Source organism: Dasypus novemcinctus, chromosome 18 (genome assembly GCF_030445035.2).
Source record: "Dasypus novemcinctus isolate mDasNov1 chromosome 18, mDasNov1.1.hap2, whole genome shotgun sequence".
In the NCBI taxonomy this organism is placed as follows: Eukaryota; Metazoa; Chordata; class Mammalia; order Cingulata; family Dasypodidae; genus Dasypus; species Dasypus novemcinctus.
In genome coordinates, this window is record NC_080690.1 from 71,607,753 (window position 1) to 71,621,530 (window position 13,778).

The 13,778-nt window shown below is 64.0% G+C and overlaps 3 protein-coding genes across 8 annotated transcripts; all 3 read right to left on the minus strand.

Moving 5' to 3' along the window:
• Positions 1-409: 409 nt before the first annotated feature.
• LOC131274170 (uncharacterized) lies at positions 410-5,498 on the minus strand. The gene is made up of 4 exons (XM_058279146.1): positions 5,493-5,498; positions 5,271-5,388; positions 1,126-1,779; positions 410-555 (listed from the first exon to the last, which is right to left on the minus strand). Exons 1-4 carry the CDS (start codon positions 5,496-5,498, stop codon positions 410-412), a joined length of 924 nt encoding a protein of 307 aa, XP_058135129.1.
• Positions 5,499-5,681: 183 nt separating this feature from the next.
• On the minus strand, positions 5,682-9,369 carry JOSD2 (Josephin domain containing 2). 3 transcript variants are annotated; one of them, XM_058280688.2, is made up of 5 exons: positions 9,103-9,369; positions 8,283-8,442; positions 6,890-7,015; positions 6,051-6,245; positions 5,682-5,986 (listed from the first exon to the last, which is right to left on the minus strand). In XM_058280688.2, exons 2-5 carry the CDS (start codon positions 8,426-8,428, stop codon positions 5,926-5,928), a joined length of 528 nt encoding a protein of 175 aa, XP_058136671.1. In that variant the 5' UTR covers positions 8,429-8,442; positions 9,103-9,369; the 3' UTR covers positions 5,682-5,925. The 3 variants fall into 3 exon arrangements, with proteins under 3 accessions (XP_058136671.1, XP_004447662.1, XP_004447663.1); XM_004447605.3 differs by having other exon boundaries at positions 5,682-5,964; positions 9,103-9,340; XM_004447606.5 differs by having other exon boundaries at positions 5,682-5,964; positions 9,061-9,339.
• Positions 9,370-9,544: 175 nt separating this feature from the next.
• ASPDH (aspartate dehydrogenase domain containing) lies at positions 9,545-11,928 on the minus strand. Of its 4 annotated transcripts, none has more exons than XM_058279504.1 (7): positions 11,768-11,928; positions 11,277-11,495; positions 11,029-11,113; positions 10,774-10,923; positions 10,478-10,698; positions 10,233-10,387; positions 9,545-9,737 (listed from the first exon to the last, which is right to left on the minus strand). In XM_058279504.1, exons 1-7 carry the CDS (start codon positions 11,911-11,913, stop codon positions 9,694-9,696), a joined length of 1,020 nt encoding a protein of 339 aa, XP_058135487.1. In that variant the 5' UTR covers positions 11,914-11,928; the 3' UTR covers positions 9,545-9,693. The 4 variants fall into 4 exon arrangements, with proteins under 4 accessions (XP_058135487.1, XP_004447660.1, XP_004447661.1 ...); XM_004447603.3 differs by having other exon boundaries at positions 11,351-11,495; positions 11,768-11,822; XM_004447604.3 differs by lacking the exon at positions 11,277-11,495.
• Positions 11,929-13,778: the final 1,850 nt, after the last annotated feature.

The following is a 13,778-nucleotide window of genomic DNA, read 5'->3' on the forward strand; positions in this document are numbered from 1 at the left end:
AGAGGGAGGGGAGCAGAGAGGGAAAGAGGGACAGGGAAGGAGGGACGGGGGAAGACAGGGACAAGAGGAAGGGAGAGGGAGAAAGAGACAGAGGGACAGGAGGAGAGGAAGAGAAGGAGGCAGAGCGGGACAGGGACAGAGAAGGAGGGAGAGAGGGAGAGAAAGGCGCAGGGACAGAGGGGGACAGAGACAGGGGGACAGGACAGACAGAGGGCAGGAGGCGCTGCACAGCGGGCGCGGGGACATCGAGGCCGAGTGGGCCCCCTCACCTGGCGTCGGCGGCGTCTGTCCCCCGGGCCGGGGCAGGCAATTTAAGGGGTGCCCCAGGGACAGGCCCGCCCCCCGCCCCCGGCCCCCCAGTCTTATCGGGCCAGTCCTGGGCTCGGCGAGCTAAATCCGGCCTCAGCTGTCAGCACCAGGGGGGCGCGGGCACAGCTGTCACCCCCACCTGCCGTATGACCGCTCCCGCTCCTGCGGCCTTGGGGGGCTCTTGGCAGGGGGCGTCCTGGAGGCGCAGCCAGCGACCTCCGTGCGGGGAGCCCCCACCCCCGGCGACTGGGCACGGGGGCGGGGGGGGGGGGGGCAAGGCCAGCCCTGTGGGGGGCAGCAGGGCACGCGGGAGCGCTCATCGTGCGCAGCCCGGCCACCCCGGCTCGGGCCTGCCCGGGGTGCCCCCAGCCCCCACCCCAGTCTGACTCGGACCTTATTAGGCCAGAAGCACCTGGCCACAGCTCGTCACCACCCAGGAATAGAAACACTCAGGGCCGCCAGGCTGTCTGGGGAGGGGACGGGGACGGGGACAGGGGACAAGGGATGGGGGGGCGAGGGAGGGGCAGAGTCACTGGAAGGTGAGACAGCAACCAGGGAGCTGGCAGGGGACTGAGGCCAAGGAAGCGTGACCCGCGCTCCCGCCGGCCTGTGCTGGCAGCCTGCGGCTTCTCTAACACACAGCACAGCCTCAGGGTTGTAATGGTGGGAGAGGGACAGACGGACAGACGGACGAGAGGAGGACAGAGCCAGAAGGGAGACGGGCGAGGGCAGAAACCCAGAGAGACTCGGAGAGACACGGGCAGCCAGAGACCCCTGTGGGCACGAGAGCCAGAGGGAGGGAGGGAGAAGGGGTGCGGAGCGGGGGGGAGGTCCGGGGTCCAGGAGGGGTCCAGGGTCCGGGGTCCAGGGTCCAGGTGGGGTCCAGGGTCCGGGGTCCAGGCGGGGTCCAGGAGGGGTCCAGGGTCCGGGGTCCAGGTGGGGGTCCGGGATCCAGGCGGGGTCCAGGCGGGGTCCGGGGTCCAGGCGGGGTGCAGGGTCCAAGGTCCAGGTGGGGGTCCGGGGTCCAGGCGGGGTCCAGGAGGGGTCCAGGGTCCGGGGTCCAGGTGGGGGTCCGGGGTCCAGGGTCCAGGGTCCAGGCGGGGTCCAGGCGGGGTCCGGGGTCCAGGCGGGGTGCAGGGTCCAAGGTCCAGGTGGGGGTCCGGGGTCCAGGTGGGGTCCAGACGGGGTGCAGGGTCCAGGCGGAGTCCAGGGTCCAGGCGGGGTCCAGACGGGGTGCAGGGTCCAGGGTCCAGGTGGGGGTCCGGGGTCCAGGGTCCAGGGTCCAGGCGGGGTCCAGGGTCCGGGGTCCAGGCGGGGTCCAGGCGGGGTCCGGGGTCCAGGCGGTGTCTGGGGTCCAGGCGGGGTCCAGGGTCCAGGCAGGGTCCAGGGGCCAGGGGCCGGGGTCCAGGTCCAGGCGAGGTCCGGGGTCCAGGCGGGGCGCAGGCGGGTCCGTCCTTCCCGCCTTATGGCCTGCGTGGTGGCCTCGCCCCTGACCCCGGGGGCCCTTCCGCCTTTACGGGCGTCTCGGGCAGCGTCACCTGCCTCCGCCTGAGCATCAGGCCGAGCCTGTCACCTCCTTGGGTGACTTGACTGGAGCTGGCCAGAGGCCCGGGAGGAGAGACGCACCCCCAGCCGGGTCCCCTCCTGCCTCCTGCACCCCCGCGGCCTCCCCCGCGGCCTTTGGGCCCCCACTTCTGCCTGGCACCCCGTGGGGTCCCCAGTTGGCCCAGGCCCCGTTCCAGCCCCTGCCCTGCCTGGGTTCCCATCTCTTGTGGCCCACGGTCTTGTGGCCAATCCCACTTCTCTCCCCCCACAGCCCCCCAGGCCCAGACCCGCCGCGCTCCCTGGCTCTGCCCAGTGCCTCGTCTGCGTCCCCCGCCCCAGCCGCACCCCCAGCCGGACCCTGGCGCCCACGCGCCGCTTCCCGCCTCCTCGAGCAGGGAGCAGGAGGAATACGTGCTCCGCCGCCCTCCCAGCTCCCGCGCAGGGTCGTTTCTGATTCTGGAAAGGCCCCTCTCCCCGGCCCTGCCCTGCGGGACCCCTGGGAAAGCCTGCACCACTGTTACAGGGAGGCTTTGGGTGCTCCGGTGCCTCCCCCAGCCTGGGAGCTGGGAGCGGGCGTCCCTGGAGGAGGGGCGGGGCGAGGTGGGGAGGGGACAGACCCTCGGGCAGGACGCGGGGCAGTGGCCCTGGGGAGAAGACCCCGTCCTGGCCCGCTGCTCAGGGCCTGTCCCTTCTCTGCTCCAGCACACGGGCCGCCTTCCAGGCCCCCCAAAGCCAAGCCCTGTCCCCCAGGGCTTGTTCCCTTTGTCCCCCGCCCCCCAGGCTTTGCACAAACAACCCCTCGGCAGTGCGAGCCAGGCGCTAAGCAAACTGCTACAACACGCCCTCGTTCCCGTGCTGGGGCTCTAAGGAAATGACCTTGAACTTGGTGGCCTGACACAGGCAAGTGACTCCACACACCCCTGGAGGTCGGATGACCCCCCCAGCTGCCTGCCCCCCCGGAGGCGCGCGGAGCTGCTCCCAGGTCTGGAGGCGGCCGACGCGGGGCTGCCCACGCACGCCAGGCCGCGGGGCAGGGCAGGGCCGCGCGGCCCGCTCGCGGGTTCTCTTCCCCCCCTCACCCATGTTTTTGTTTAATGGAATCATACAGCACATGCTACTCTTTCTTAAAAATAAACTTTTATGGTGGTAACGTACATGAAAACAGTACTTGCCATTTCACGGCTTTCAAGTGCGCACCTCCGCGGTGCTAGTCCGGGCAGGAGCGGGGCCGTCACCGCAAAGTCTCATCACCGCAGACCCCTGCGCCCTGGAAGCAAGAGCTGCCCCCGCCCCCCGCCCGGGGAGCCTCTGATCTCCTTGCTGTCTCTATGGCTTCGCTTATTCTTGATATTTCAGAGGCTTATTTCACTCAGCACGGCTTTGCAGTTCATCCACGCTGCAGCGTGTACCAGAACTTCCTCCTCTTCATGGCTGGATAATATTCCACTACAGGAGAGACCACATTTTGTTGATGGACATTAGTTGCTTCCAGCTTTTCGCTCTTGTGAATAATGCTGTGATGATGTGTGAGTTCCTGCTTTCAACTCTAATTCTTTTTTTTATTAAATTAAAAAAATTTTAATTGCTTAATTTATTTCGCCCCCTCCCCTCCTCCTACCCCGCTGTTTTTGCTGTGTTGTCTTCTCTTCTCACTTTTTCTCCTCTGGGATTCACCGGGATTCGATCTGGGGGACCTCTGATGTGGAGAGAGGTTCCCTGTCAATTGCACCACCTCAGTTCCTGCTTCACCTTGACTCTCCCCTTGTCTCTCTTTTGAGGCATTGTCACTTGTGCAGGCACTGGCTTGCCATGTGGGCACACTTTCTCTTCTTCTTTATAACCAGGAGGCCCCAGAGATCGAACCCGGGTCCTCCCATATGGTAGGTGGAAGCTCTATCACTTGAGCCACATCTGCTTCCCTCAATTCTAATTCTTTTGGGGATATACCAAGAAGTGGGATTGCCAAGTCGTATGGAAATGCTGGATGTTCCGTTCTGAGGAACCACCACACTATTTCCCACGGAAACTGCACCATCTTCCATTCCCACTGACAACGCACTGGAGTTCAACTTTCTCCTCATTTCTGTCAACACCACTTATTTTCCATTTTTAAAAATAATATCCATCCGGGAAGCGGATGTGGTTCAAGCAGTTGGACTCCTGTCTACCATATGGAAGGCCCTGGGTTCGCTTCCCAGGGCCTCCTCGTGAAGGCAGGCTGGCCCACGCCTGCTAAGAGCTGACGGCCCGCGCCCGCAGAGAGCTGACGGCCCGTGTCCACAGAAAGCTGGTGCAGCAAGATGACGCAACAAAGGGAGAAAGGAGACACAGAAGAACGTGCAGCAAATGGACACAGAGAACAGACAGTGAGCAAGCGGCAATAAATAAAGAAATAAAATAAATCTTGAAAAATAGAATCCATCCCAGTGGGTGCAAAGTGGTACGTCACGGTGGTTGGGTTTGCATTTCCCTAATGGCTAATGGTGCTGAGCATCTTTTCATGTGCTTATCAGCCATTTGTATATCTTCTTCCGAGTAATGTCTATTCAAGTCCTTTGCCCATTGTTTAATTGGATTGTTCATCTTTTTGTTGTTAAGCGTTCTTTATATATTCTGGATGTTAAATGCTTATCATATATATGACTTACAATCATTCTCTTCCCCTGTCGGTTGTCTTTTCACTTTCTTGATAATGTCCTCCGAAGTGTAAAACGTTTTCAGGATAACGAAGTCCCTTTTATCTGAATTTTCTTTTGTTGTTCGTGATTTTGGTGTTACATCTAAAAAGAATCACTGTCAAAAAAAAAAAAATCTAAGGCCATGAAGAGTTCTTCCCATGATTTCTTTTAAAAGTTTTTGGTGTTAGATCTTATATTTATTTATTTTAGATCTTATGTTTAGATCCTTGGTCCATTTTGAGTTAATTTTTGTATTTGGTGTGAGATAAGGGTTCATCTTAATATTATTTTTTGCATGTGGACAACCACATGAAAAAAAGAAGCTGGTTTCCCCGGGACATTTGCTGGAGGAAGCCCTCTGTCCACGGCTGCCGCGGCTCCCTTGTGGATGTGGGGTTCTCCTCTGGGCCGTGTTCTCCCCCACTGGGCCATAGGTCTGTCCTTGCGCCACACAGTTTTGATGACTGTAGCTTTGCGGTAAGGTTTTGAAAGCCTCCAGCTTTGTTCTTTTTTGAGATTACGGGCATCCAGGGCCCCCCTCACAGGACAACCTGGCTTCTGCCCCCTATTTTGGAGTCATCGGCTCAGCATCCTCAATTCCCTCTGCAGCTTCCCTCCCCCACGGCCACGTGGTCAGGGGAGGGAACAGACGCAGGTGCTGGGGATTGGGACGTGGATGTCTTGGGGACCGTGATTCCACAGCCCCACCCTGTACCCCCCTTGCTTCCTCCTCAGTACTGACGGCCACAAACACGTTGATGGTGCTTCTCTCTTCCGGGTCTGACTCCCCCAGTGGAACAGAGGCTCTCGCGGGCAGCGCCTTGGCCCCGTGAGTCTGCTGCTGTGCCCCCAGCCCCTAGGAGGCCCCCGGCCCGGGAAAGCCTGTGCTGAGGCCTCGGCCTAAGCTCTCCATGCACAGCAGCTCATCAAATCCTCCAAGCGACACTGGGGGCTGAGCACCGTCATCACCCCATTTTACAGATGAGGACACGGAGCCCCAAGAGGTGTGTGAGAGGCACGAGGTCACCAAACTGGGAGGTGGCAGAGCCGGCTCAGATGCCAGGCGGTGTCACCCACTACGTGCAGGTGCCCCGACACCTGAACCAAAGGGGCCCACGGAGCTGGGGTCCAGTCAAATGCAGGCCAGGCGGGAAGCAATGAGCAGATTTATTGAGGCTGTAGCGGGGAAGGGGTGGGGGCCCGTGTGGGGCCTGTGAAGTGTGGGGCCCACCCCCCCCTGCACACAGGAGCCGGGCATGGATGCGCAGGGACTGCACCAGGTCAGGCGGGCGGCCGATGAGGCCCTAGTGGCTGTAGTTCCCTCCTCCAGGGTCAGTCCGTCCGCAGCCAAGAGCCTTTTTCCTCCACCTCCTTGGTCACCACCAGCAGCACCTCACACAGGCCCTGAGCCAGCGCAGCCGCCAGGAAAGCCCTGGGCAGGAGGCAGGGGGAGACTGAGGCCGGGGGGGGCGCCTAGCACCCGGCCCTGACCTCAGAGCAGCCCCTGCCCTGGCTCACCTGACACCGTCCTCGTCCCCAAGGGCCTCAGGGGCCCGCAGCTTGGAGTCCAGGTTGTAGTAGACACCGTCCACCTGGCGCAGCGCCACCCAGTGCCGCCGGCGCAGTGGCAGGGACAGCAGTCCCAGTGACACGGGCGATGGCAAGTTCAGGATGAGCCCCAGCACCTGGGGCAGGGCCAGCTGGGACAGGGGCCTGTGGGGTGGGGACACTGCGGTGGGGCCCTCTCCACCTGGCCCCTGCTGGCCAAATGTTCCCGAGCACGTGGGGTCCCGGCAGGGTCCTGGGCCCACCTGGGGACTTTCCTTGATCCGCCCAACCTTTGTTGCCCTCCGCTCACCCCTTCATCCCCCCAACCAAACCCCCGCCACCCAGTCGCCCACCTGCCCAGGCAATAACTTATCTTCCTCCAATCCCACCCCCCATTCACTCTCCACCCAAACGCCACCCACCCACCCATCCATTCTACTACTCAGCCACCTATCTGCTATCCACTGCCTACCACCCATCCATCCCTCATTCCGCCAACCGCTCAACCACTCACCCACCACCTACTCAGCAACTTCCAACCGCCCATTCACTTATTCACCCAGCTACCATCAATCCACCCATCGTCCAACTCATCCCCGTGACCATCTCGCCGCTCCATTCATCCTCCCACCCACCTACCGAGCCGCCCACCTCCCACCATCCACCCGCTGCACCGCCACCCACCTATGCAAACCTTCCACTCCGCTGCCCCCTCTCCGCCCGCTCCCCTCCTCCCTGCTCCAGCCCCGTTTACTAAGCCCGTCCTCTGAGCCCAGCTCAGCCACAGGCTGCAACGCTCCGGGTCCCACCTCCTTCTGTCCCACCACACGGCGGCCAGGCCCAGCCCCTGCAGTGCAGCCATGATCACGTTGACATCGTAGTTGCCAGTGCCCAGGAAGCTGCGATGCGGGTTCAGCCGGGAGTCCGGGGCCAACCTGGTTGGGGGTGGTGTGGGCCTGAGTTGGGGAATCCTGGAAAGGCCTCCTCCTCCCCACAAAGCCCAGGGCCCACCAGTCACTCCAGCCTTTGGACACTGTCCCTTTCTCCAAAGCCCACAGCTCATCAGCCCCCATGCCCTGTCCCCTAGGCCGCAGCTCAGGCTCCATTTTCTCCCACATGAACTTGTACTCCAGCAACCCCATGCCCCCACCCAGTCTGTCCCCCTCACACCCCCAAGTTCTTTCTATACCCAAGCTGACCCGGCCTCACCCCTGCTCACAGCCCTCCCTGGCTCCCCAACCACTCCTAGCAGTCTAAGCTCCCAGCCTGGGGTCCGAGGCCCTGCCTGGTCTGGTCCCTGTGGGCCTCTTAGCCTCAGCCACCTGCTCCCCAAGCCCCCCAGCCTTTCCCCAGCCTGGAGACACATCCTGTCCCCACTTGCCTCTCTGGGCCCAGCCGCCTGTGAACAAACTGTTCTCTAGCTGGGCCCTTGGCAGGCAGGGTGGGGGAGAGGTGGAGTGGGGAAACACTTGTGTGCTATTTTTCTGGGTATCCATTTCCCTTGCCATACCAAGGGGCCCCCCAGGGCAGACCTTGTATCTGACTCATCTCTGGGTCTCCAGCCTAGCCTCGGCTTAAGTTGACGGATTCCTGTTCTTAAATGATGGCAAACAAATGACATAATAACCGGATTGGAGGACGAGACCTCTGAGGATGCTGGGGAGCTAGGGCACGGCTGTGAGCAGCGGAGAGGACAGTGTCAGCTCTGGAGGCGAGAGTGGGACAGACTGGAGAGACTGGAGGCTGAGAGGACGGGGATGAGGCTAGGGTGAGGGTGAGGACAGGGCCTGAACGTGGGGACAGGGAGAGGATGAGGAAGGGAGGTAATAAAGAAGCGAAGTTTGAAATCTGGAATAGGAAGGAGGGACCTGCCAGGAGAATGGCATGAGCAAAGGCCCAGAGGTCATCCAGGTGGGCTGAACCAGGCACTGGAGAGAAGCTGAGATGGATGGGAGCAGTGAGACAGGAATCGGCGGAGGCGGCCCTGGCAATCAGGCTGAGGGGCTGCCAACTTCTAGGGTGCTGGGGAGCCACGGGAGAGTGCTGAGCAGGGGAGGGGTGGGGCAGCTCTGGGCCCCCTGTAGGGGAGAAATTGGATTCCACTGAGTCTCCCGGCCGGGTTTCAAAAATCCCTAGGCTCTGCCTCGCTCCGCTCTGAGCCCTGCTTCTCCAGGAGCCAGCGTCAGGGTGGGCGAGGACCACCTTTTGCAGATCTCATCGGCAGCCTCCTGGCTAAAGAGCTGCTGCTGCAGGACGTTGTTGAGCGCGTGGACAGCGCACAGCTCCAGGCGTTGCCGCTCATGGTACACGGCGGGCCGGCTCGGCTGTGCTCCCGGGGCCTGGGACATGCCGCCCTCGGCTCCTGCCGGGGGTGGGGGGTAGAGGTTACTCAGGTGCTGGGGTCTGGAGGCTGGGAGGCGGAGGCCCTGACTCCCAGCAGGCCCTCGGGGCACCGCCCTTAAGCTGGGGGCCCCAGGCAGCCTGGAAGGCCTTGGGCCCCTGACTGCTCCCCGGGCTGTCTCCTGGCAACAGGGACACCTCCACCTGGTTCCTAAAAAAGGGGCTTCCTTCAGTGCATCAGCAACAGAGGACCCCCCACAACATTCCTAAGTAAAAGGGTCCCCATGTTGGTCAGTCAGCAACACAGGAACCCTCTTCCCTGGTCTCTAGGGAACAGGATCCCTCTCTGGTTACCTAGCAACAAAGGACCCCCCCTCCCACTAGGTAACAAGTCTCTTCTTTGGTTACCTAGCAATGGAATCCTCCTCCCCTGTCTCTAAGTAACAGGGTCTCTTCTGGTCGCCTAGCAACAGAAGCCTCCCCCCTCTCCTGTCACTGAGCAACGAGCTTCTCTCCTTTGGTCACGTGGCGGCGGGACCCATCCCCAGACCCTAAGCAACAGGGTCCCCTCCACCTATCACCGGGCGACTAGGCCCCTTTCCCGGACACCAAGCAATAGAGCCATTTCCCCGACCCGTACCCCAACCGCGGCACTCGCCCGCTGCCTGGCAACGCCCCTCACCCCGCCAGCCGCTCCGCTCCCCCGAGCCAGGGGCTCCCGCATCCCCCTGGGCGGCGGCTGTGTGTTCCGAGTGCGGGGCGGGCGGCGCGCGCTGACGGGGCGGGCGGGACAGACTACAGCTCCCGGCGGGCCCCGCGTGCCGGACTACGACTCCCGGCGGCGGCCGCGGGAGCCCCGGGGAACGGCCCGGCCGCCTGGCCCGGAAGTCCAGTCTGGCCTCCAGCGAAGACGGAACCACGAGTCCCGGCGGCCCCGCGGCGAACCCCGGAAGCGCGCCTCCCAGCCGCCATTCCCTGGCCTGGCGGGCGCGAGACCACGCCCCCTGCGCTCAGAGGCTTCTGGGAGGCGTAGTGCGTCAGGCTCTCGCGATATCTCCTGCGATAGATCACGCACCGCGCGCGGGCGCGGCGTGACGTCACAGAAAGGAGACGAGACTACTGGCGCCAAAACCGTGCAGAGGGAGGGGCCCCGAGGGCTCCCCGAGCTTTACTGAGGCCGGAGGGAGGTGCGGGGAAACGGAGCCAGGGCTGCAGAGGGAGGGTGCGGGGAGGGAGCTGGCTTGAGGCTGCGTTCTCGGGAAGGTGGCGGCTCTCAGCAGAGATGGATGCCCGCGCTGGAGGGGAGCTGGCAGCAGCCTGCGGGGAGAGATGGGGAATTACAGACGAGACAGAGGGAGAGGCAGAGAGAGAGAGAGACGAGGAGAGACAAATAGTGCGGGGCGGGGGCAGTGCGGGGGGAGGGGGCAGACCAAGGGGGCTCAGAGAGAAAGGACTCAGTGCGGAGGGGAAGGGACTACAGAAATCCAGAGAGAGGTCAGAGATCAGAGAGAGGGCGAGCCATCGAGAGGGAAGCGGAGACCCAGAGGTGGGGCAGAGATTCAGAGAGGGGGTGGGACAAAGACTCGGAGAGGGGACGGAAACCTGGTGGGAGCAGAGATACCTAGAGAACAAAGGCGGGAGTCCTAAACTGGAGGGGGTGGACAGTCACTCAGGGGGGAGACATGGAGAGAGAGAGACAGAAAATACGTGGAGGGGAAAAGTAAGTAAGGAGAGTCAGAAATGAAGACTTATCCACAGAGCACTGCAGATCCTGACAGCCGGAGGACAAGTTCCCAGGGAGAGGGGCCGTACCCAGGAGGCTGCGCCAGAAGGCGGTGACAGTGGCAGAGCCGGTGACGGCCCCTGGCTCAGCAGGGTTCTCTCTGCGGGTGTGCACGGCAAAGCTGCGGCCTCCGGGGCCCGGGGGACCGCTCAGCTCCACTTCCACCACGTGCATGTCCGTCAGGCTGGGGTGAACAGGGGGGTCAGTCTGGCCCCCCTGGCCCCGGCCCCGCCCCGGCCCCACGGCCCCCCACACCCTCCTCGGCTCAGCTCACCTGAGATCGGCCACAAGCACCCCAATTACACGGTCGAAGCCCAGGCTGGGGGCGGCCAAGGCAGCAGCTGCCATGGTGTTGGAGTTTCGGGGGGCAAAGGGGCACAGCCCGCGGACGGGGCCTTCATAGAGCACTGTGCGGGATGCAGGCCTCTGGGCCGCGGCCAGGGGTCCCTCAAGCCGGAAGCCGTCGGGGTGCGTGGCCATAGTGACACGGAGGCTCTGGGTGCAAGAGCTGGGGTCAGGGGCGGGGACGGGGGGTCCCCTCCAGTTCCCAGGGAGCTCAGTGGGCCTCACCTGAAGGCCCCCAGCCGCATCCAATCTGGCGATGTCCTCGGTGCCCCACAGGGCCCCCCGGGCCACGAACACAGCGTGGTCCCAGCGGTGAGAGGCCTCCAGGAGCTGTTGCTCTGTGGCCTGGTCAGCCAGCGCTGAGGGGGACCCCACCTGGAGCAGGTGAAGGAGGGGTGGGACTGAGGCCCAGGCTTTAGGAGGGGGGTGGTAAAGGCAGAGGAGCAGGGCCCTGAGGCTCTAGGTTGGCGTGGGGCTCACCAGGAGATTGGCGTGGCGCAGGATTTGTGCCCCAGAGTCCTGGATTATTTTGGGGTGGGCCACTTCCACCACAAGATCAGGGTGCCTGGAAGAGGGGGAGAGGTGGGGAAGGCCTTGGAGAGCAGTTAGATCTCCCACCCCCTGATTTCTTCATAGTCTACAGAGGTCTGGAAGGGGGAAGCAAAAGGATAGGCTTGTTCCATTTCACATTTGGATGAACCAAGGACCAGAGAGGGCCAGGGACTCGCCTGAGGTCACACAGCAGCCAGGTGAAATCAGAAGGGAAGCTCCAGAGAGCTCCACTCTCTATGAGGTCACTGACCTCTCCCCGAGGGCAGCGAGGCTCTGGAGCTGCAGAGACAGGGGCACCGTCCCTGCCATTCGCCCCGGGTCCCGATTCCAGACAAAAACAAGTTCGAGGCCCAGCTCCGGCCCCTGAGCCAGCAGGCGGGAGACAAGTGATTGTCCTGGGAAGAGGGAAAGGAGAGGGCTAGAGAGTCAGAGGGGAGTTGATCCAAAAAGGGGGGACAGACCCAGGCAGGGGGGGCAGGCCCAGAAAGAGGGGGACAGACTCAGAGGAGCAGAGGTGCAGGTGGGATGTGGGAGGAGGGTGCCCAGACAGGCAGGCAGACACGGCCAGGGGCAGATACAGGACAGATACAGGACTGATGCAAGGAGGCGTGTCCTAGGGGGCTGAGGCTTTGGGGTGTAGGAAGAAGACCACGATGGCAGGACTCACCGAGGCGGCCGTAGCCCAGCACCCCCACCCTCCGCGGGGTCCCGTGGAGAGCCATGCCCGTGAGTGGGGGGCTGGCGGCCCGTGCGCCGGCGGCTGCTCGCTGCCCCCTCACGAGGCCTGGGCAGCCGCTGCTGATCTTTGGACATTTGACCCTTGAGCCTCTCCTGAAACTTCCAGGGCAGCAGCCCAGAGGTGGGGGTGGGGGTGGGGGTGGGCTTGCCGGGGTGAGAAGCCTCCCCTGTGTGGCTGGAGCATCGGGCACCATGATTTGGGGTTCCAGGCCCCCCCTTTGTCCAGGCTGCTGCCTCCTCTGCTCCATACCCTCCTCCCTTCCTGCTGATGTGGAAAATTTCCTCTGCAGTCCCCGCCCTCCTTTTGGGCCAGTCAGGTTGTCATGGAAACTGCATCCTGCTTGGGGTGGGGGTTGAGGGGATCGGGAGGGAGAGGAGCTGGCGGCGACGGGGGACCGCTAGCTCCCGGCTCTTGGAAGCCCCCTGCCTCTCGGAGTCTCTCCCTCCGCCCGGCACAGGTGGCTGCTTCCCCGCATTCCTCCCGCTTTCGCCCTCTGTCCTGTCTCCATCTCCCCCCGGGTCCCTCAGTCTGTCTGTCTGTCTCTAGTTCTGTCTCCAACCTCTCCTTGAACCTCCATCTACCCAGAACCCCCTCACCCCCGCCTCCTCCTGGCCTGGCCTGCAAGTCTGCACCCCCCACTCCCCATCCCTGCCCTAGCCCCCTTCCCGATAGCCCCCAGGGCGGAGGAAGAGCTGCCCGCCTTGCCCAGAAGCAGCAGCTGGTGGCCGTCGTGTCCCAGCCAGGCCCTTGCCTCGGGGGCCCAGTCTCCGCGGCCCCCTTCAGCGCCCAGCCCCGTCACCCTTGAGTTCACCTTCACTGTGCACCTTCCCTCCCTCCCCTCCCCCAGCTGGGAGGCCACCAGGTTGCCCCCCAGGTTGCATTCGCCGCCTCACCCCCCTCCCCACCTCTCCCTCCTCCCCGCGTCCAAGGAGAAGCCTCCGAGGCCTGGGGAGGCCCCGAGCACCCCCAAAACGAGCCCCGGCCTGCGCCTCCGGGTGCCTGGCATCGGAAATGGTGGAGGCTGCTGCAGCACGGCTCCCCGCCCCCCACCCGCCACCTGGTACCCGCTGCCGCGTTGCCATGGCAACCAGGATCCGCGCGGAAAGAGGAGGAGGGAGGGGAGAAGAGCACGAAAGATGGGGAGGGGGAGCGGTGCGTCCAGCAGGACCACCCCACGCGCTCCGCCAGTCGCGGGGAGGCCAGCGGGCGATGCGGGAGCCTGTGCTGGAAGGGGCCCCAGGGTGGGTGGTGCCCGGGGGGGGCGGGTAGAGGCCGCAGGGCAGAGGGCTCCGGTGGGAGTTTCCAGCCACCCTCATGGTCGTGGCCTTGACCGTCGCCTGGGTGCCCGGCACTCGGACTGGGGCTGCCGCGCAGTGTGGGGGAACGGGCCGGCACCCCACTGCCCTGGCGGGGTCGGCCTGCGGCTGTGGGTCCCTCTCCCACCCCGGCCTCACAGGAAGGTCCGGGCAGGCCCAGGGCTCGTCTGCCCTCGCCTCCGCCTGCCTCGGCCCGCTGGGCAGCGCCCAGTGCCGCCCGGCCGGCCCAGCCCTCTCTCCAGGTGTCCCCGAGATGCTCCCCCGCCCCGGCGGCTGCCCTCCGAGGGTGCTGCCCCTGTCCCTGCGGGGCCCCTGCCCTTCTCTGGCCTCTGTGCCCCCTCGCCCAGCCTGGCCTGTGCCCCTCCTGCCCTGTTAGGAACAGAGCTGTCCCCGGGGCCGCCGCCCACAGCCAGGGCCCCTCCGCCCACAGCCAGGGCCCCTCCGCCCACAGCCAGGGCCCCTCCTCCCACAGCCCGCCTGGGAAGCGCTGGCCGTGGAGACCCCCAGTGTCCGGCCAGGCAGCGCAGGCTGCGGGGGACCCCTGCTAGCGTGGGGGGCGCTGGAGGGGCCGGGGCCGCCAGCAGGTGCCGTCCCCCGAGGTCCCTCCAGCTTCCCTGTCCTGC